This window comes from Salvelinus alpinus, chromosome 24 (assembly GCF_045679555.1).
Source record: "Salvelinus alpinus chromosome 24, SLU_Salpinus.1, whole genome shotgun sequence".
Classification (NCBI taxonomy): Eukaryota; Metazoa; Chordata; class Actinopteri; order Salmoniformes; family Salmonidae; genus Salvelinus; species Salvelinus alpinus.
The window spans coordinates 41,548,637-41,570,123 of NC_092109.1; the positions used below are offsets into that span (position 1 = coordinate 41,548,637).

Consider the following 21,487-nt stretch of genomic DNA (forward strand, 5'->3'; position numbering starts at 1 on the left):
TTGAACGCCAAAAAAAGATAACCTCTAAATGGATAGACCTAACTTTAAATGAGATATGAATAAAGGACGCTGTAGAAAGCAGGAAAACACCCTTGAGGTCAGAAATCTATTTTGGGAGGGGGTCCTAGCAAGAGGACAGTGGGTCCTAGCAAGAGGACAGTGGGTCCTAGCAAGAGGACAGGGGGTCCTAGCAAGAGGACAGGGGGTCCTAGCAAGAGGACAGTGGGTCCTAGCAAGAGGACAGTGGGTCCTAGCAAGAGGACAGGGGGTCCTAGCAAGAGGACAGGGGGTCCTAGCAAGAGGACAGGGGGTCCTAGCAAGAGGACAGTGGGTCCTAGCAAGAGGACAGGGGGTCCTAGCAAGAGGACAGTGGGTCCTAGCAAGAGGACAGTGGGTCCTAGCAAGAGGACAGTGGGTCCTAGCAAGAGGACAATGTGTCCTAGCAAGAGGACAGTGGGTACGTAATGCCAGAGCACATGCAAGAACAATACACTAAAAACATAGTTAATCATGTTGTTTTCAGAAGGATGGAAGACTTGCATAACAAACATATTTAATCCGTTCTCTCTAACTACAACACCTACAGACCTATCCTGATGGTGTTAACATCAGTTCTCTCTAACTACAACACCTACAGATCTATCCTGATGGTGTCAACATCAGTTCTCTCTAACTACAACACATACAGACCTATCCTGATGATGTCAACATCAGTTCTCTCTAATTACAACACCTACAGACCTATCCTGATGGTGTTAACATCAGTTTTCTCTAACTACAACACCTACAGACCTATCCTGATGGTGTCAACATCAGTTCTCTCTAACTACAACACCTACAGACCTATCCTGATGGTGTTAACATCAGTTCTCTCTAACTACAACACCTACAGACCTATCCTGATGGTGTTAACATCAGTTCCCTCTAACTACAACACCTACAGACCTATCCTGATGGTGTTAACATCAGTTCTCTCTAACTACAACACCTACAGACCTATCCTGATGGTGTCAACATCAGTTCTCTATAACTACAACACCTACAGACCTATCCTGATGATGTCAACATCAGTTGTCTCTAACTATAACACCTACAGACCTATCCTGATGGTGTTAACATCAGTTCTCTCTAATTACAACACCTACAGACCTATCCTGATGGTGTCAACATCAGTAAGGCCATTCTAATGCCAGACTGTCTATGGAGATTGCATGGCTGTGTGCTCAATTTTATACACCTGTCAGTAACGGGTGTGGCTGAAATAGCCGAATCAACTAATTTGAAGGGCTGTCCACCTACTTGTGTATCTATAGTGTAAATTCATACTATACACACATCACAACTGATGCTACCGGGCTCTTGTTTTGAATGCTAAATACTGAACAATTTCAAGGTCCTGAACAGTCATTCTGAAAAGTACTTTTTCTGTCATGGCTGACTACCAGGAAGTTTTAAAAGACAGGCTGAGTGGGTGGGGAGCTTATATTCATGAGCTCGACTTGACTGACAGGCTCTTTTGAAAGGCCAACTCGGATGCATTGAGCTGTAGTGACGTTATGTTTGATACCGGAGCTACGAGGCATGCTTTGAAATCGCTAAGCAGTGTGCCGATGCCTGTATCACTTTATCAGAAGCACGTGATCAATAACGACCAAAGTTTCATTCGGTCGAACAATCACCTGATTGGTTTGGTAGAAGACTTGACAACCGTTTCAGTTTTGAACAACTTTTCCCCCGTTCTGTTCCATGCTAGTTGAAGAACTGGCTAGCCAGTAACTAGCTAACACCAGACACAGGTGAAAGGGGAAACCTATAAGTATCGTTGCAATAGATGAATAGGGTACACTTTTAAGTATATTTTCTGACACCCTACAGTCAAATTTTGGCACCAGTAGAAGAGCTATCTAGCTATATAAACCACGCCTTTCTGCAAGCACGCCTTCTCCAATGTTGATTACAAGGCGGTACTTATAGAGTCGATTGACGCACTGACTAAAGGAATCCCCATCGAAATCCAGCAGTTTGGATATCTGTTATACATCCTCAGATATGCTCTGTTACACATCCGCAGATATTCACACTCTGCTATGCACCCTCTGCTATGCACCCTCTGTTAAACACCCTCAGGTATACACCCTCAGATACACACCCTCTGTTAAACACCCTCAGTTATACACCCTCAGATACACACCCTCTGTTAAACACCCTCAGGTATACACCCTCAGATACACACCCTCTGTTAAACACCCTCAGGTATACACCCTCAGATACACACCCTCTGTTAAACACCCTCAGGTATACACCCTCAGATACACACCCTCTGTTAAACACCCTCAGGTATACACCCTCAGATACACACCCTCTGTTAAACACCCTCAGGTATACACCCTCAGATACACACCCTCTGTTAAACACCCTCAGGTATACACCCTCAGATACACACCCTCTGTTATACACCCTCAGATACACACCCTCTGATATGCACCCTCTGTTATACACCCTCAGATATACACCCTCTGTTATACACCTTCTGTTATGGACCCTCTGTTATGGACCCTCTGTTATGGACCCTCTGTTATGGACCCTCTGTTATACACCCTCTGTCACCCTCCCTCTGTTATACACCCTCAGATATGCACCCTCTGTTATGGACCCTCTGTTATACACCCTCAGGTATACACCCTCTGTCACCCTCCCTCTGTTATACACCCTCAGATATGGACCCTCTGTTATGCACCCTCTGCTATGCACCCTCTGTTAAACACCCTCAGATATGCACCCTCAGATATGCACACTCTGCTATGCACCCTCTGCTATGCACCCTCTGTTATGGACCCTCATGTATACACCCTCAGATATACACCCTGAGTTATACACCCAGAAAGCCTATGTAAATTATGATTGCCAGGATGGCCCCCCAAAATTATATTATTAGATGGCGGATTGGGGCTCTAAAATGTGTTTATGATGATCAAGTTCGATCCCCACAGTGAAATTATTTAACAGTTCACTACAAATCCAGATATTTAATTAGTGATCCACTCTGACTACTACATTTGTCATCACACAGGACCACCTGTTGACACAGACCAATCACGGTCCAGCAGGCTACGAGTCGGCTCCATCGATATTAGAAGGTCGATGTCCACGCCACTGCGGAAATCTAATTAGCGTAATCAAGAAAATCCACATAAAAATCAGTCAATTTAAGCTAGAGATATCTGTCTTTTGCATTGGATGCGTCTCAATCATTTTCACTTCCGCATCTGCTGGTGAAGGTGAAAGGTGACAGCGCTAGAGAAGTGTTTGTCAGACAAGTAGACATCCCAAAAACCGGTCGATGATGATGAGAAAGCTTATAGGGAGGAGGTCAGAGACCTGGCACCGTGTTGCCACGACCACAACCTCAATGTCAGCAAGACAAACGAGCTGATTGTGGACTACAGGAAACAGAGGGCCGACGCCCCCATCCACATTTACAAGGCTGTAGCGGAGCGGGTTGAGAGCTTCAGGTTCCTCGGTGTGCACATCACTAAGGAATTATCATGGTCTGCACACACCAACACAGTTGTGAAGAGGGCACGATAACGCTATTCCTCTTCAGGAGGCTGAAAAAAAATGTGGCATGGAACCTCAGATCCTAAAAAAAATTCTACAGCTGCACCATTGAGAGCATCTTGACTGGCTGAATCACCGCCCGGTATGGCAACTGCTCGGGAATCCGACAGCAAGGCGCTACAGAGGGTAATGCGTCCTGCCCAGTACATCTCTGGTGCTGAGCTCCCTGCCATCCAGAGGCCTCATTCATAACCGTTGCATAAATGTAACTCTAAATATAAACTCAGCAAAAAGAAAAAACGTCCCTCTTTCAGGACCTTGTCTTTTATTGATCATTCGTAAAAATCCAAATAACTTCACAGATCTTCATTGTAAAGGATTTAAACACTAATTTCAATGCTTGTTCAATGAACCATAAACAATTAATGAACATGCACCTGTGGAACGGTCATTAAAACACTAACAGCTTACAGATGGTAGGCAATTAAGGTCAGAGTTATGAAAACTTAGGACACTAAAGAGGCCGTTCTACTGACTCTGAAAAACACCAAAAGAAAGATGCACAGGGTCCCTGCTCATCTGCATGAGCAGATGCTGCAAGGCATCTGCAAGGTGGCATGAGGACTGCAGATAAATTGCAATGTCCGTACTGTGAGGCGCCTAAGACAGTGCTACAGGGAGACAGAACGGACAGCTGATCGTCCTCACAGTGGCAGACCACGTGTAACAACACCTGCACAGGATTGGTACATCCAAACATCACACCTGCGGGACAGATACAGGATGGTAACAACAACTGCCAGAGTTACACCAGGAACGCACAGCCCCTCCATCAGTGCTCAGACTGTCCGCAATAAGCTGAGAGAGGCTGGACTGAGGGCTTGTAGGCCTGTTGTAAGGCAGGTCCTCACCAGACATCACCGGCAACAACGTCGTCTATGGGCACAAACCGACAGGACTGGCAAAAAGTGCTCTTCACTGACGAATCGTGGTTTTGTCTCACCAGGGGTGATGGTCGGATTCGCGTTTATCGTCGAAGGAATGAGCGTTACACCGAGGCCTGTACTCTGGAGCGGAATCGATTTGGAGGTGGAGGGTCCGTCATGGTCTTGGGCGGTGTGTCACAGCATCATCGGACTGAGCTTGTTGTCATTGCAGGCAATCTCAACGCTGTGTGTTACAGGGAAGACATCCTCCTCCCTCATGTGGTACCCTTCCTGCAGGCTCATCCTGACATGACCCTCCAGCATGCCGATGCCACCGGCCATACTGCTTGTTCTGTGTGTGATTTCCTGCAAGACAGGAATGTCAATGTTCTGCCATGGCCAGTGAAGAGATCTGGATCTCAATCCAATTGAGCACGTCTGGGACCTGTTGGATTGGAGGGTGAGGGCTAGGGCCATTCCCCCCAGAAATGTCTGGGAACTTGCAAGTGCCTTGGTGGAAGAGTGGGGCAACATCTCACAGCAAGAACTGGCAAATCTGGTGCAGTCCATGAGGAGGAGATGCACTGCAGTACTTAATGCAGCTGGTGGCCACACCAGATACTGACTGTTACATTTGATTTTGACCCACCCTTTGTTTAGGGACAAATTATTCAATTTCTGTTAGTCACATGTCTCTGGAACTTGTTCAGTTTAAGTCTCAGTTGTTAAATCTTGTTATGTTCATACAAATATTTACACATGTTAAGTTTGTTGAAGGTTAACACAGTTGACAGTGAGAGGACATTTCTTTTTTTGCTGAGTTTATAAGCACGTACAAAAATATTGAGATTTATAAACTTGGCGCACGCCATACACACACACGTTTCCCGTTATAAATCAGACCTGTCAAAAAAGTGTTGCCGCTTGAACGAGCATTATAAATCTGCCTGAAAAACACCCATCATTCAATCTTTTATTTTTTTTATTTTTTATTTTACCTTTATTTAGCTAGGCAAGTCAGTTAAGAACAAATTCTTATTTTCAATGACGGCCTAGGAACAGTGGGTTAACTGCCTGTTCAGGGGCAGAACGACAGATTTGTACCCTGTCAGCTCGGGGATTTGAACTTGCAACCTTTTGGTAGTCGGAATAAGGCCAAGACAGTATCTACAGGAAATAGCAAAGGTGAACTTGGTCTTTGGAGGTGTTGGCAGGAAGTTTTCTTTTCCAGTGACATTTGACATCTGACCATTTCTGAATTGTTGTGGAAAGAAATTAAAACTACAATAGGTCTACTTACAGTGGTAACGTTTCAATGCAAAAGATCAACTGTCTTTAACAATTGTACTGTGTGTTTTAAAAACTGCGCTCCCTGTTGGATGCATATACTGGAGGCTAGGCTATGCTAGGCTATGCTAGGCTAGAGCGAAAACTATCAAATATAATAGCCCAATTAAATGAGATACGCATGTTAATTTGTTGTATGGCTACCTCGGGAATAAAACTCGTCAAGACCAGAAAAGGTAAGGAATTTGTTCGGCAATAGTTATGATATGTATAATGTATTATATTTATCAATGAAAAATTGTCTATTTTAGAAATTTAACATTGCTTTATTCAGACGTAACCTACAAACTTCAATGGAAAAGGTCTGTTCTACTGTTAAACTTCGGATCGCATAGAGGAAAATACTTGAGCTTATATACTTACTACTGTGAAGTACAGTAGGTCCAATGAAATGAGATGGGACGTTGCCCATCCTAACTTGTTGTAGGCTATTTCGCGAGTATGGAATCATCAGTCAGAAAAGGTGAGGAATTTATTCTTAAATTATCATGGAAATTAAATAAATAGTAGGAAATAGATGACTATATCTAATTATTTGAGATGTTTAAAAATAGTAGTTAAAATAAATATTTAACTACTATTTTAACGTCAGTTAAAAACTAATTCTTATTTTACAATGATGGTCTAAACCCGGACGACGCTGCTCCTGGTGCCTTTTTTGAATTATTTTACAATCCAAAGATAAAAATAAATATATTTTCACTCTTCTCACTAATGGCAAATGATTGCATCTTGTTATAATATTTAGCTACCTGTCTTATTGTTCTGAATAAGAATGTTATCGTATATTCCCAATTTGCATCTGCTCGTCAAACATCTCATTCCAAAATAATGGGCATTAATATGGAGCTGGTCCCCCCCCTTTGCTGCTTTAACAGCCCCCGCTCTTCTGAGAAGGCTTTTCCACTAGATGTTGAAACATTTCAGTGTGAACTTGCTTCCATTCAGCCACAAGAGCATTAGTGAGGTTGGGCACTGATGTTGGGCGATTATGCCTGGCCTGCAGTCGGCGTTCCAATTCATCCCAAAGATGTTCGATAGGGGTTGAAGTCAGGGCTCTGTGCAGGCCAGTCAAGTTCTTCCACCCAGATATCGACAAACCATATCTTTATGGACCTAGCTTTGTTCACTGTGGCAGTGGCATGCTGAAACAAACTGTTGCCACAAAGTTGGAAGCACAGAATTGTCTAGAATGTCATTGCATGCTGTAGCGTTAAGATTTCTCTTCACTGGAAGTAAGGGGCCTAGCGCGAACCATGAAAAATAGCCCCAGACCATTATTCCTCTTCCACCAAACTTTACAGTTGGCACTATGCATTCGGGCAGGTAGCGTTCTCCTGACAACTGCCAAACCCAGATTCGTCCGTCGAACTGCCATGAGGAACGCGTTTCCACTGCTCCAGATGATTGAGTTGGCTGCGAGCTGCGAGCTTTTCACCACTCCAGCCAATGCTTGGCATTGCAATTTCATGAACTTACTTGCCAATTTTGGCTAGTAAGTTACTGTAGATTTTAGAGGAAATGTTTACAGTGTAAAAAGACAAAAGATGTCCCGTTTGGAACACTGACAAGTAGAGCATAAATATAAACAATATTTCATTTTTTGGGGGCTCAATCTGACTGGATGGGTCTGACTCCCCAGTGGGTTGGGTGCCTATGACCATGCCTGGAAGAAAGGGAGAGAGGAGGGAGGACGGGCCGCCCCCAGGTGGTGAAGGTAGGAAACAACACCTCCACTTTGCTGATCCTCAACACTGGGGCCCCACAAGGGTACGTGCTCAGACCCCTCCTGTATTCCCTGTTCACCCATGACTGCGTGGCCAAGCATGCCTCCAACTCAATCATCAAGTCTGCAGATGACAAAACAGTAGTATGCTTGATTACCAACAATGACGAGAAGAGGTGAGGGCTCTGGGAGTGTGGTGCCAGGAAAATAACCTCTCACTCAACGTCAAGAAAACAAAGGAGATAATCGTAGGCTTGATTACCAACAATGACGAGAAGAGGTGAGGGCTCTGGGAGTGTGGTGCCAGGAAAATGACCTCTCACTCAACGTCAAGAAAACAAAGGCTATAATCGTGGACTTCAGGAAACAGCAGAGGGAACACCCCCCTATCCACATCGATGGGACCGCATTGGAGAAGGTGGAAAGCTTCAAGTTCCTCGGTGTACACTGACAAACTGAAATTGTCCACCAACACAGACAATGTGGTGAAGAAGGCGCAACAGCGCAAAATGTTATAGATGCCCAATTGAGAGCATCCTGTCACCGCATTTTACGGCAGCTGCACTGCCCAGAACCAAAGGGCTCTCCAGAGAGTGGTGTGGTCTCCCCAATGCATCACCGGGGGCAAACTACCTGCCCTCCAGGACACCTACAGCACCCGATGTCAAAGGAAGGCCAAAAAGATCAAGGACAACAACCTAGTCACTTTAATAACGCTTACATATTTTGCCATACTCATCTCATACAGTGCCTTGCAAAAGTATTCACCCCCTTGGCGTTTTTCCTATTTTGTTGCATTACAACCTGTAATTTAAATTGATTTTTATTTGGATTTCATGTAATGAACATTCACAAAATAGTCCAAATTGGTGAAGTGAAATGAAAAAAAAAAAATTGTTTCAAAACATTCTACAACAAAAATATACAGAAAAATGGTGCGTGCATATGTATTCACCCCTTTGCTATGAAGCCCCTAAATAAGATCTGGTGCAACCAATTACCTTCAGAAGTCACATAATTAGTTAAATGAAGTCCACCTGTGTGCAATCTGTCACATGATCTCAGTATATATACACCTGTTCTGAAAGGCCCCAGAGTCTGCAACACCTCTAAGCAAGGGGCACGACCAAGAAAGCAGCACCATGAAGACCAAGGAGATCTCCAAACAGGTAAGAGACAAAGTTGCGGAGAAGTACAGATCAGGGTTGGGTTATAAAAATATATCCAAAACTTTGCGAATGTGAAGGTTAACCAGGTGGCGAATCGCATCTCTGCATGTCTGGCAGACATATCAGTGTGGATGACGGATCACCACCTCAAGCTGAACCTCGGCAAGACGGAGCTGCTCTTCCTCCCGGGGAAGGACTGCCCGTTCCATGATCTTGCCATCACGCTTGACAACTCCATTGTGTCCTCCTCCCAGAGCGCTAAGAACCTTGGCGTGATCCTGGACAACACCCTGTCGTTCTCAACCAACATCAAGGCGGTGACCCGTTCCTGTAGGTTCATGCTCTACAACATTCGCAGAGTACGACCCTGCCTCACACAGGAAGCGGCGCAGGTCCTAATCCAGGCACTTGTCATCTCCCGTCTGGATTACTGCAACTCGCTGTTGGCTGGGCTCCCTGCCTGTGCCATTAAACCCCTACAACTCATCCAGAACGCCGCAGCCCGTCTGGTGTTCAACCTTCCCAAGTTCTCTCACGTCACCCCGCTCCTCCGCTCTCTCCACTGGCTTCCAGTTGAAGCTCGCATCCGCTACAAGACCATGGTGCTTGCCTACGGAGCTGTGAGGGGAACGGCACCTCCGTACCTTCAGGCTCTGATCAGGCCCTACACCCAAACAAGGGCACTGCGTTCATCCACCTCTGGCCTGCTCGCCTCCCTACCTCTGAGGAAGTACAGCTCCCGCTCAGCCCAGTCAAAACTGTTCGCTGCTCTGGCACCCCAATGGTGGAACAAACTCCCCCACGACGCCAGGTCAGCGGAATCAATCACCACCTTCCGGAGACACCTGAAACCCCACCTCTTTAAGGAATACCTAGGATAGGATAAAGTAATCCTTCTAACCCCCCCCCCCCTTAGAGTTAGATGCACTATTGTAAAGTGGTTGTTCCACTGGACATCTTAAGGTGAATGCACCAACTTGTAAGTCGCTCTGGATAAGAGCGTCTGCTAAATGACTTAAATGTAAATGTAAATGTAATAAATCACGTAGGCACAGACAGACACACATACACATACAAAAAGGTTTCACAACTCAGTCTGAGCCTCCTGAGAGACGTCGTGCAGGATCTTCCTTTAAAACACAAAGCCTCTTACAACAAGCATCATCTACCTAATAACCTGTTCGTTTTCTTCAAAACAGACAGAGACCCAACTAGAGCGAATGTTCTCTGCCCAGTGACCTATGGGGTGAGACACAGTAACAGTTGTGTGTCTTTTAAATCTGACACTTTCTGTATCCCAATTAGCACCCTATTCCCCATAGGACTCTAGTCTAAAGTAGTGCACTATATAGGGAATAGGGTGCCATAGGGTTGATTTTCTCTCACTTCAGCTCAAAAATGGTTGCCATGTTTTCCAAAACACTTTGGTTATATGTAGTTTTTTGGTGAACTCGTCAGGCTTCAACACCTGGTATCATACGAACACACACAAGACATGTTTTTTCTTTTTTTGCTTCAGGAAATTAGCTATGAAACTGAAAAATGTTCTCTCAGCCAACAAGAGGGGTGTGAACAGTTTGTGGGACATTTTGAGTGACCAGACCTTCTCAAATAGTACTGGAATACCCCTGGTCTATAGACTGTATAGTCAAACCCACAGGGTATAGTCTTTGTGTTGGTCATTTCAGAGTGGAGGTATCGTAAAACGTTGTTTTACAGGGACAGTTCTGGGGACTGAATACCTGCATGTCTGTTCTGATCGATGGGATCGGAACAAAGCAAAGAACAGATTTGGCCGGACCTGTGTGTGTGTGTGTTTGCATGTCGGTGTGTGTCTGTGCGTGTGTGCACACGTGCTTGATTGTTGGTTTGTGTGTGAGTGCGTGCATGTCTGTGTGTGTGTGCCTATGTTCATGTCGGTTTGTGTGTGTGTAGGGGCTTTCCCACGTCTCTGAGGACATAACTGTCTCTCAGGTAATTGCAGTATAGGAACACCACTGTGGTCCACACAGACCCTAACACACACCACACAACATTCTCCACACAGCGCAGGCCGATCCACACAGCGCAGGCCGATCCACACAGCGCAGGCCGATCCACACAGCGCATTACGATCCACACAGTGCATGACGATCCTCACAGCGCATTACGATCCTCACAGCGCATTACGATCCTCACAGCGCATTACGATCCACACAGCGCATTACGATCCTCACAGCGCATTACGATCCTCACAGTGCATTACGATCCACACAGCGCATTACGATCGTCACAGCGCATGACGATCCTCACAGCGCATGACGATCCTCACAGCGCAGGACGATCCTCACAGCGCATGACGATCCTCACAGCGCATGACGATCCACACAGCGCATGACGATCCTCACAGCGCAGGACGATCCACATAGCGCATTACCATCCACACAGCGCAGGACGAGCCACATAGCGCATTACCATCCACACAGCGCAGGATGATCCACATAGCGCATTACCATCCACACAGCGCAGGACGATCCACATAGCGCATTACCATCCACACAGCGCAGGACGATCCACATAGCGCAGGACCATCCACACAGCGCAGGACCATCCACACAGCGCAGGACCATCCACATAGTGCATTACCATCCACACAGCGCAGGACCATCCACACAGTGCAGGACGATCCACATAGCGCATTACCATCCACACAGTGCAGGACAATCCACATAGCGCATTACCATCCACACAGCGCAGGACCATCCACATAGCGCATTACCATCCACACAGCACAGGACGATCCACACAGTGCAGGACGATCCACATAGCGCATTACCATCCACACAGCGCAGGACGATCCACATAGCGCATTACCTTCCACACAGCGCATGATGATCCACACAGCGCATTACCATCCACACAGCGCAGGACCATCCACACAGCGCATTACCATCCACACAGCGCAGGACGATCCACACAGCACATTACCATCCACACAGCGCAGGACGATCCACACAGCGCATTACCATCCACACAGCGCAGGACCATCCACATAGTGCATTACCATCCACACAGCGCGGATCGTTCCATATGGTCTATCGGTTAGGATTCCTGGTTTTCACCCAGATATCCCGTGTTCAACTCCCAGTATGGGATATCTTGTCATTTGGCAAGAACTTTAGCCAGCAGCAAACCACCCTGCATCCCACTGCTGGCTTGCTTCTGAAGCTAAGCAGGGTTGGGCCTGGGTGGCCCCTGGATGGGAGACCAGATGCTGCTAGAAGTGGTTTTGGAGGACCAGTAGTAGGCACTCTTTCTTCTGGTCCAGAAACATAAAAATACCAATGCCCCAGGGCAGTGATTGGGGACATTGCCCTGTGTAGGGTGCTGTCTTTCAGATGGGAAGTTAAACGGGTGTCCTGACTCTCTGTGGTCACTAAAGATCCCATGGCACTTATCGTAAGAGTAGGGGTTTTTACCCTGTTGTCCTGGTTAAATTCCCAATCTGGTTTTCATGGTCACCTAATCATCACCCGCTTCCAATTGTCTCATTCTTCCCCCCTCCACTCCCCTGTAACTATTCCCCAGGTTGTTACTATAAATGAGAATGTGTTCTCAGTCAACTGACCTGGTAAAATAAGGGTTAAATAAAGAGTAGAATGATCCACACAGCACATTACGATCCACACAGCGTAGGATGATCCACACAGCACATTACAATCCACACAGCGTAGGATGATCCACACAGCACATTACGATCCACACAGCGTAGGATGATCCCCACAGCACATTACGATCCCCACAGCACATTACGATCCACACAGCGTAGGATGATCCCCACAGCACATTACGATCCACACAGCGTAGGATGATCCACACAGCACATTGCGATCCACACAGCGTAGAATGATCCACACAGCACATTACGATCCACACAGCGTAGGATGATCCACACAGCACATTACGATCCACACAGCGTAGGATGATCCACACAGCACATTACAATCCACACAGCACATTACGATCCACACAGCATAGGATGATCCACACAGCACATTACGATCCACACAGCGTAGGATGATCCACACAGCACATTACGATCCACACAGCGTAGGATGATCCACACAGCACATTACGATCTACACAGCACATTACGATCCACACAGCGTAGGATGATCCACACAGCACATTGCGATCCACACAGCGTAGAATGATCCACACAGCACATTACGATCCACACAGCACATTACGATCCACACAGCATAGGATGATCCACACAGCACATTACGATCTACACAGCGTAGGATGATCCACACAGCACATTACGATCCACACAGCGTAGGATGATCCACACAGCACATTACGATCTACACAGCACATTACGATCCACACAGCGTAGGATGTTCCACACAGCACATTACGATCCACACAGCACATTACGATCCACACAGCGTAGGATGATCCACACAGCACATTACGATCCACACAGCGTAGGATGATCCACACAGCACATTACGATCCACACAGCGTAGGATGATCCACACAGCACATTACGATCTACACAGCGTAGCATGATCCACACAGCACATTACGATCTACACAGCGTAGGATGATCCACACAGCACATTACGATCCACACAGCGTAGGACGATAAACACAGCACATTACGATCTACACAGCACATTACAATCCACACAGCGTAGGATGTTCCACACAGCACATTACGATCCACACAGCACATTACGATCCACACAGCGTAGGATGATCCATACAGCACATTACGATCCACATAGCGTAGGATGATCCACACAGCACATTACGATCTACACAGCACATTACGATCCACACAGCGTAGGATGTTCCACACAGCACATTACGATCCACACAGCACATTACGACCCACACAGCGTAGGATGATCCACACAGCACATTACGATCCACACAGCGTAGGATGATCCACACAGCACATTACGATCCACACAGCGTAGGATGATCCACACAGCACATTACGATCTACACAGCGTAGGATGATCCACACAGCACATTACGATCCACACAGCATAGGATGATCCACACAGCACATTACGATCTACACAGCGTAGGATGATCCACACAGCACATTACGATCCACACAGCGTAGGATGATCCACACAGCACATTACGATCTACACAGCACATTACGATCCACACAGCGTAGGATGTTTCACACAGCACATTACGATCCACACAGCACATTACGATCCACACAGCGTAGGATGATCCACACAGCACATTACGATCCACATAGCGTAGGATGATCCACACAGCACATTACGATCCACACAGCGTAGGATGATCCACACAGCACATTACGATCTACACAGCGTAGGATGATCCACACAGCACATTACGATCCACACAGCGTAGGATGATCCACACAGCACATTACGATTCAGTGTAATGGAGACCAGATACAGCTGTAAAGATTGAACTCCTGGCTAGACCAATTAAACTAGTAAGAGGGGAAGCGTGTACTAGTTTTGCTCCCCAACACTCCAATGTCCTTTAACCTATCAGTTACTTTTAGGCTTGCAGCATAGCAACTTCTGGAGAAGGGCCTCGTGTTCATCCCTACACCCACTAAGATAGATCACATGGAGATCAGGAGGGATCTTCATACTTGTCAGGTTCTATGTTCTGGTACAAAGGAAGCTCGGACTAAATGTATTACTCCCAAACTGGATGCTACAGCTCCATAACACACATACAGGTCACACAGAATAGATTTATGCCTTCCGACTACGTCACCTCCTATGTCAAGGATAAACAATCAGTCTCTGTTGCTATGCAGGAACTGAGTCTTTTCCTCCTCTTTGTGTTATCGTGGCCCAGCCTGAGTCCAGAACCTTGTTGGTCAGGGACGTTTGTGTGTGTGTGTGTGTGAGAAAAGACAACAGTTAGATTGTTGTTGGGATGCAACCCTTTAGCCCCCTTTCCTGAGGTTTCTTCTCTCTTCCATTGGTGTCCTCACCTCAATGTTGAACTCCATGTCTCTCCCCTTGTGCAGTTCCACAGAAACTAGCCTGACCTTACCAGGAACTGAGACTCGACCGTGGCTCTTTATCTACTTCCTTAGGCATGTTAATATACAGCAATAACATATCTGGACATAGACACTCTCTGGACTTCCCTTTGTTGTTGCAATATCTCTCCAGCGCCAACATCCAAAAGCAAGTTATTACTACTAATAAGCGAGAATATGCAGTTATAAACTGTCTCATTATGCAACTAAAACAGGCTCAAGTCAAATAGTCTGCAGCATACTTATCACAAGAAATTAAAACGACTTAATAATTTTAACTGCAATACTGATCATCAAAGACTACCATGCATTAGTCCATCCCATTGGGAACCCAAGCTGCAGTCAGTGTCTCATATGATGCAGACCTTAACTCCGAAGGACTCCATTTCCTTTACTACATCTATGTTTCATGTGGCAGGGACAGAAAATCTGAGAAAACATGAGCGTACAGCTTTAAAGACAATTAAGTAAGAATTCAAAATATTTATAGAAACCAGGAGATCGAGCATCTACATCAAAGACAATTGAGTAATTCAAAACATTGTAGACCACTGACTCACTGCAGCAGGGGACCCAGAGACAGATGAGACAGATCACACGAGACTTCATGAGAACAATTACAATACTGACAAACAAATGTGTTTTACTTATACAGTGGGGAGAACAAGTATTTGATACACTGCCGATTTTGCAGGTTTTCCTACTTACAAGGCATGTAGAGTTCTGTAATTTTTATCACAGGTACACTTCAACTGTGAGAGACGGAATCTAAAACAAAAATCCTGAAAATCACATTGTATGATTTTTAAGTAATTAATTAGCATTTTATTGCATGACATAAGTATTTGATCACCTACCAACCAGTAAGAATTCCGGCTGTCACAGACCTGTTAGTTTTTCTTTAAGAAGCCCTCCTGTTCTCCACTCATTACCTGTATTAACTGCACCTGTTTGAACTTGTTACCTGTATAAAAGACACCTGTCCACACGCTCAATCAAACAGACTCCAACCTCTCCACAATGGCCAAGACCAGAGAGCTGTGTAAGGACATCAGGGGTGAAATTGTAGACCTGCACAAGGCTGGGATGGGCTACAAGACAATAGGCAAGCAGCTTGGTGAGAAGGCAACAACTGTTGGCGCAATTATTAGAAAATGAAAGAAGTTCAAGATGACGGTCAATCATCCTCGGTCTGGGGCTCCATGCAAGATCTCACCTCGTGGGGCATCAATGATCATGAGGAAGGTGAGGGATCAGCCCAGAACTACACGGCAGGACCTGGTCAATGACCTGAAGAGAGCTGGGACCACAGTCTCAAAGAACCATTAGTAACACACTACGCCGTCATGGATTAAAATCATGCAGCGCACGCAAGGTCCCCCTGCTCAAGCCAGCGCATGTCCAGGCCCGTCTGAAGTTTGCCAATGACCATCTGGATGATCCAGAGGAGGAATGGGAGAAGGTCATGTGGTCTGATGAGACAAAAATAGAGCTTTTTGGTCTAAACTCCACTCGCCGTGTTTGGAGAAAGAAGAAGGATGAGTACAACCCCAAGAACACCATCCCAACCGTGAAGCATGGAGGTGGAAACATCATTTTTGGGGATGCTTTTCTGCAAAGGGGACAGGACGACTGCACCGTATTGAGGAGAGGATGGATGGGGCCATGTATCGCGAGATCTTGGCCAACAACCTCCTTCCCTCAGTAAGAGCATTGAAGATGGGTCGTGGCTGGGTCTTCCAGCATGACAACGACCCGAAACACACAGCCAGGGCAACTAAGGAGTGGCTCCGTAAGAAGCATCTCAAGGTCCTGGAGTGGCCTAGCCAGTCTCCAGACCTGAACCCAATAGAAAATCTTTGGAGGGAGCTGAAAGTCCGTATTGCCCAGCGACAGCCCCGAAACCTGAGGGATCTGGAGAAGGTCTGTATGGAGGAGTGGGACAAAATCCCTGCTGCAGTGTGTGCCAACCTGGTCAAGAACTACAGGAAATGTATGATCTCTGTAATTGCAAACAAAGGTTTCTGTACCAAATATTAAGTTCTGCTTTTCTGATGTATCAAATACTTATCCTCTTTGGGCTGCAGGGGCAGTATTGAGTAGCCTGGATAAAAGGTGCCCATTTCAAACGGCCTCGTACTCAATTCTTGCTCGTACAATATGCATATTATTACTATTGGATAGAAAACACTCTCTAGTTTCTAAAACCGTTTGAATTTTGTCTGTGAGTAAAAAACTCATTTGGCAGCACACTTTCTGACCAGGAAGTGGAAAGTCTGAAATCGATGCTGTGTTCAAGGGCCTGCCTATAAATGGGCATGATACGTATGAATATACTTGCACGTCATACACCTTCCCCTAGATGTCAAGAGGAAGTGAGAGGAGAAATGAGTTGATTATCTTGGTCTGAGATGGAATGCATCCTCTTGGAATGACGTGTCCCCCATTTTCGGTTTTCTGGAAGGCGCGTGGAGGGACCTGTAATTGCCTTCTGAAAAGCTGTCGTTAAAGACGAATACTATCTCCGGCTTTGATTTTATTTGATACATGTCACAATATCATCGTAAAGTATGTTTTTTCAATATAGTTTTATTAGATTATTGAATTTTTTTCGGGACGTTAGGCGTGTTGCTTTGTCTGCATATGTTCAGGAAGGGTAGCTTCGCGCCACTTGGCCAGTGTGCTTGCTAATTCAAGAGGGAAAAACTACGTTCTGATACCAAACAAAGACGGTTCTGGACAAAGGACCCCTTGTACAACATTCTGATGGAAGATCACCAAAGGTAGGACCCATTTTGTGATGCTATTTCATATATCTGTCGAACTGTGTACTAGTAGTTTTGCGCACAGAATTTGGCCACTCTCTCGCTAATACATAAGCCTTATGTCGTAATGAAGATATTTTTAGAATTCTAACACTGCGATTGCATTAAGAACTAGTGTATCTATCATTTCCTATACAACATGTATTTTTTTGTAATGTTTATGAATAGCTATTTGGTCAGAATAGGTGAGAGTCTAATAGAAATATCCGCACATTCTGGGAAAAAGTTGCTACGTTAGCATAATGGATAACCACTGATTTCAGCTCTAAATATGCACATTTTCGAACAAAACATAAGTGTATGTATAACCTGATGTTATAGGACTGTCATCTGAGGAAGGTTTATGAAGGTTAGTGAAAATTAATATATTTTGCTGGTTTATTCGCTAACGCTAACGTGCCTATTGCTATCGCTAACGTGCCTTGATGAATGAATGCGGTTGTGTGTAAGGCTATTGTAGTAAGCTAACATAATGCTATATTGTGTTTTCGCTGTAAAACACTTAAAAAATCGGAAATATTGGCTGGATTCACAAGATGTTTGTCTTTCATTTGCTGTACACCATCGATTTTTCAGAAATGTTTTATGATGAGTATTTACGTATTTCACGTTGGTCTTCTTAATTACTCTGGCTGCTTCGGTGCTATATCTGACGGTAGCTGTGATGGTAGCAGCAATGTAAAACTGATTTATACCTCAAATATGCAAATTTTTTGAACAAAACATAGATTTATTGTGTAACATGTTATAGGACTGTCATCTGATGAAGTTGTTTCTTGGTTAGTTTGGTTGGTTCTTGGTTAGTTTGGTTGGTTTCGTGCATGCTACCTGTGCTGTGAAAAATGTCTGTCCTTTTTTGTATTTGGTGGTGAGCTAACATAAATATATGTGGTGTTTTCGCTGTAAAACATTTTAAAAATCGGACATGTTGACTGGATTCACAAGATGTGTATCTTTCATTTGCTGTATTGGACTTGTTAATGTGTGAAAGTTAAATATTTCTAAAAAATATTTTTTGAATTTCGCGCTTTGCCTTTTCAGTGGAATGTGGGAGGAGTTCCGCTAGCGGAACGCCGGGCCTGTAAAGGTTATGTCATGCAATAAAATGCAAATGAATTACTTAAAAATCATACAATGTGATTTTCTGGATTTTTGTTTTAGATTCCGTCTCTCACAGTTGAAGTGTACCTATGATAAAAGAATTACAGACCTCTACATGCTTTGTAAGTAGGAAACACTGCCGATTTTGCAGGTTATCAAATACTTGTTCTCCCCACTGTATGTACCAGACACCCCATGCCCTAGACAACTTTATTTACTACCTAAAATCCATAAAACTACGAACACTCATCATGCACTCTCAAATTTAGCTTTCATCCAGAACACAAACGGAGAATAATCACAGTTGATCATATTTCACAAGGTTTGTACACAGGAAAAACATGTGAAGGATGCTACAGGAATCATTTTTAAGACTGTTAGGCCCAGAGGCCTCCGCACCATGAGAGCAGAGGTAGACACTATGTTAGGAACGGAGCCTGTGCATCAGGGGACCACTAATTATGTACGTATCATCCCATTTGTCACCATTACCCAGTCATCTATAAAGTTGAACTCTGTAGTTAAGGGTCATTTCCTGGTTCTATGAAGTTTAACTCTATACCACCACCTGTATCATATAAGGAAAGAGTCTAGAACACCCCACCACCTGTATCATATAGGGAAAGAGTCTAGAACACCCCACCACCTGTATCATATAAGGAAAGAGTCTAGAACACCCCACCACCTGTATCATATAAGGAAAGAGTCTAGAACACCCCACCACCTGTATGATACAGGGAAAGAGTCTAGAACAACCCACCACCTGTATCATATAGGGAAAGAGTCTAGAACACCCCACCACCTGTATGATACAGGGAAAGAGTCTAGAACAACCCACCACCTGTATCATATAGGGAAAGAGTCTAGAACACCCCACCACCTGTATCATATAGGGAAATAGTCTAGAACACCCCACCACCTGTATCATATAGGGAACGAGTCTAGAACACCCCGCCACCTGTATCACATAGGGAAAGAGTCTAGAACACCCCACCACCTGTATCATATAGGGAAAGAGACTAGAACAACCCACCACCTGTATCATATAGGGAAAGAGACTAGAACACCCCAACACCTGTATCATATAGGGAAAGAGACTAGAACAACCCACCACCTGTATCATATAGGGAAAGAGACTAGAACAACCCACCACCTGTATCATATAGGGAAAGAGACTAGAACAACCCACCACCTGTATCATATAGGGAAAGAGTCTAGAACACCCCAACACCTGTATCATATAGGGAACGAGTCTAGAACACTGCACACATTTTAGAACTCACACAATAGCACAGACTAAGAATAACAGGGTTGGAACCTAACCTAGAGTGGTTGCTAGCACAGAGACAGACTAGGAATAGCATGTTTGTAATCTAAACGTGGGTGGTTACTAGCACAGAGACACACTAAGAATAGAAGGGTTGGAATGTAACTGAGGGTGGTCACTAGCACAGAGAGAGACCTAAGAATAGAAGGGTTGGAATCTAAACGAGGGTGGTTACTAGCACAGAGACCGACTAAAAACAGCACGGTTGGATTCTAACCGAGGGTGGTCGCTAGCACAGAGACCGACTAAAAACACCAGAGTTGGATTCTAACCGAGGGTGGTCGCTAGGTGACCGAGGAGCATTTTTAGATTAAAAAATGTAGTACCATTGATCCCAAGGGTCTGAATGAGAAGTATTAGAGAAAGGCATGGACACATAGAGAGCCTTTGTCGCCATCTCTTGGACAGTTTGGAGATGACGGGTGGACTGGTTGTTTTTCTCTGTGACCTCATCACTCGTTAACGGAGTATTGTGTAGAATGTTTGCATTATAATGTTATAAAAAGTACATAATATATCTGTAGTAACAGTGTTATTTGTATTTGTTAGGGATTCCCCCCCATTATGATGATAGTGTTTCACCATTTATTATTATTATTATTTTTTTAATGCTTTGGGCCCTTAAAGTGCATTCAGAATTTCTGTTTTCCTATTGGTCAAGAAAAGCCGGTTTCCTCTGAGCAGCGTCACTCGGAGGCGTGGTCATCTTCTTCCGAGCCCAATCAACATTGGCAGAATTCTTAGGCAAGCGTCCAGCCCCACTGGTTGCGGATACATACAAGTGCCCAAAAAATAAGAAATGTTAAAAAAAATGTATTTAACATTTATTTAACTAGGCAAGTCAGTTAAGAACAAATTCTTATGTACAATGCCGGCCATAGACGGACGACGCTGGGCCAATTGTGCGCCGCCCTATGGGACTCCCAATCACGGCCGGATGTGATACAGCCTGGATGATAAGGCTTTCTGGAAGAAAAAAAAAGATTAAATATAGGTAACAATTTGAATCACTGGAGAGAAGTTATGGCCCTAAAAGGGCTGAAGCCAGATGCAGAGATGGCCTGTTTTCTGCTTGACAGGTAACGTTATCAAGATGTTGCCCAAGGTACAGTAGTTAGCTAGCTAATATTAGCTGGGATGTTTGTGAATGGAGAATCCGGGTTAGCTTTATGCTATCAAAATTAAATGGTTGTCTTGATAAATAATGGTTGTCTAAATAAATAATCTAAAACCAGTCAGGATATTGACATAAGCATGTGTGTTTTTGAGAGTCATAATAATTTAGTGAAAGCTGAAGGCAGGAATATCAGGTGGAATTGCATCAGACCTCAGAATCCTATAACAAAGCCTGTAGGAGATGATTCCTATGCAGTCAGTTGTTGTCTTTTCATAATTTCAGGGTATCGGTACGCTAAACCTCCACATTCCTCATTCTTTCCCTCCCCCCCTAGCATTGGGTGAACCTCGA

At 44.8% G+C, this 21,487-nt stretch overlaps 1 protein-coding gene across 1 annotated transcript in view; it reads left to right on the forward strand.

The window, feature by feature from the left end:
• Positions 1-21,487, forward strand: part of LOC139551908 (FRAS1-related extracellular matrix protein 2-like) — a 275,653-nt gene that overhangs the window by 205 nt on the left and 253,961 nt on the right. The window contains exons 2-5 of the mRNA XM_071363246.1: positions 119-457; positions 2,072-2,127; positions 2,254-2,337; positions 8,646-8,726. Coding sequence (XP_071219347.1) covers positions 119-457; positions 2,072-2,127; positions 2,254-2,337; positions 8,646-8,726 — 560 coding nt within the window. The remainder of the gene's footprint in view (positions 1-118; positions 458-2,071; positions 2,128-2,253; positions 2,338-8,645; positions 8,727-21,487) is intronic.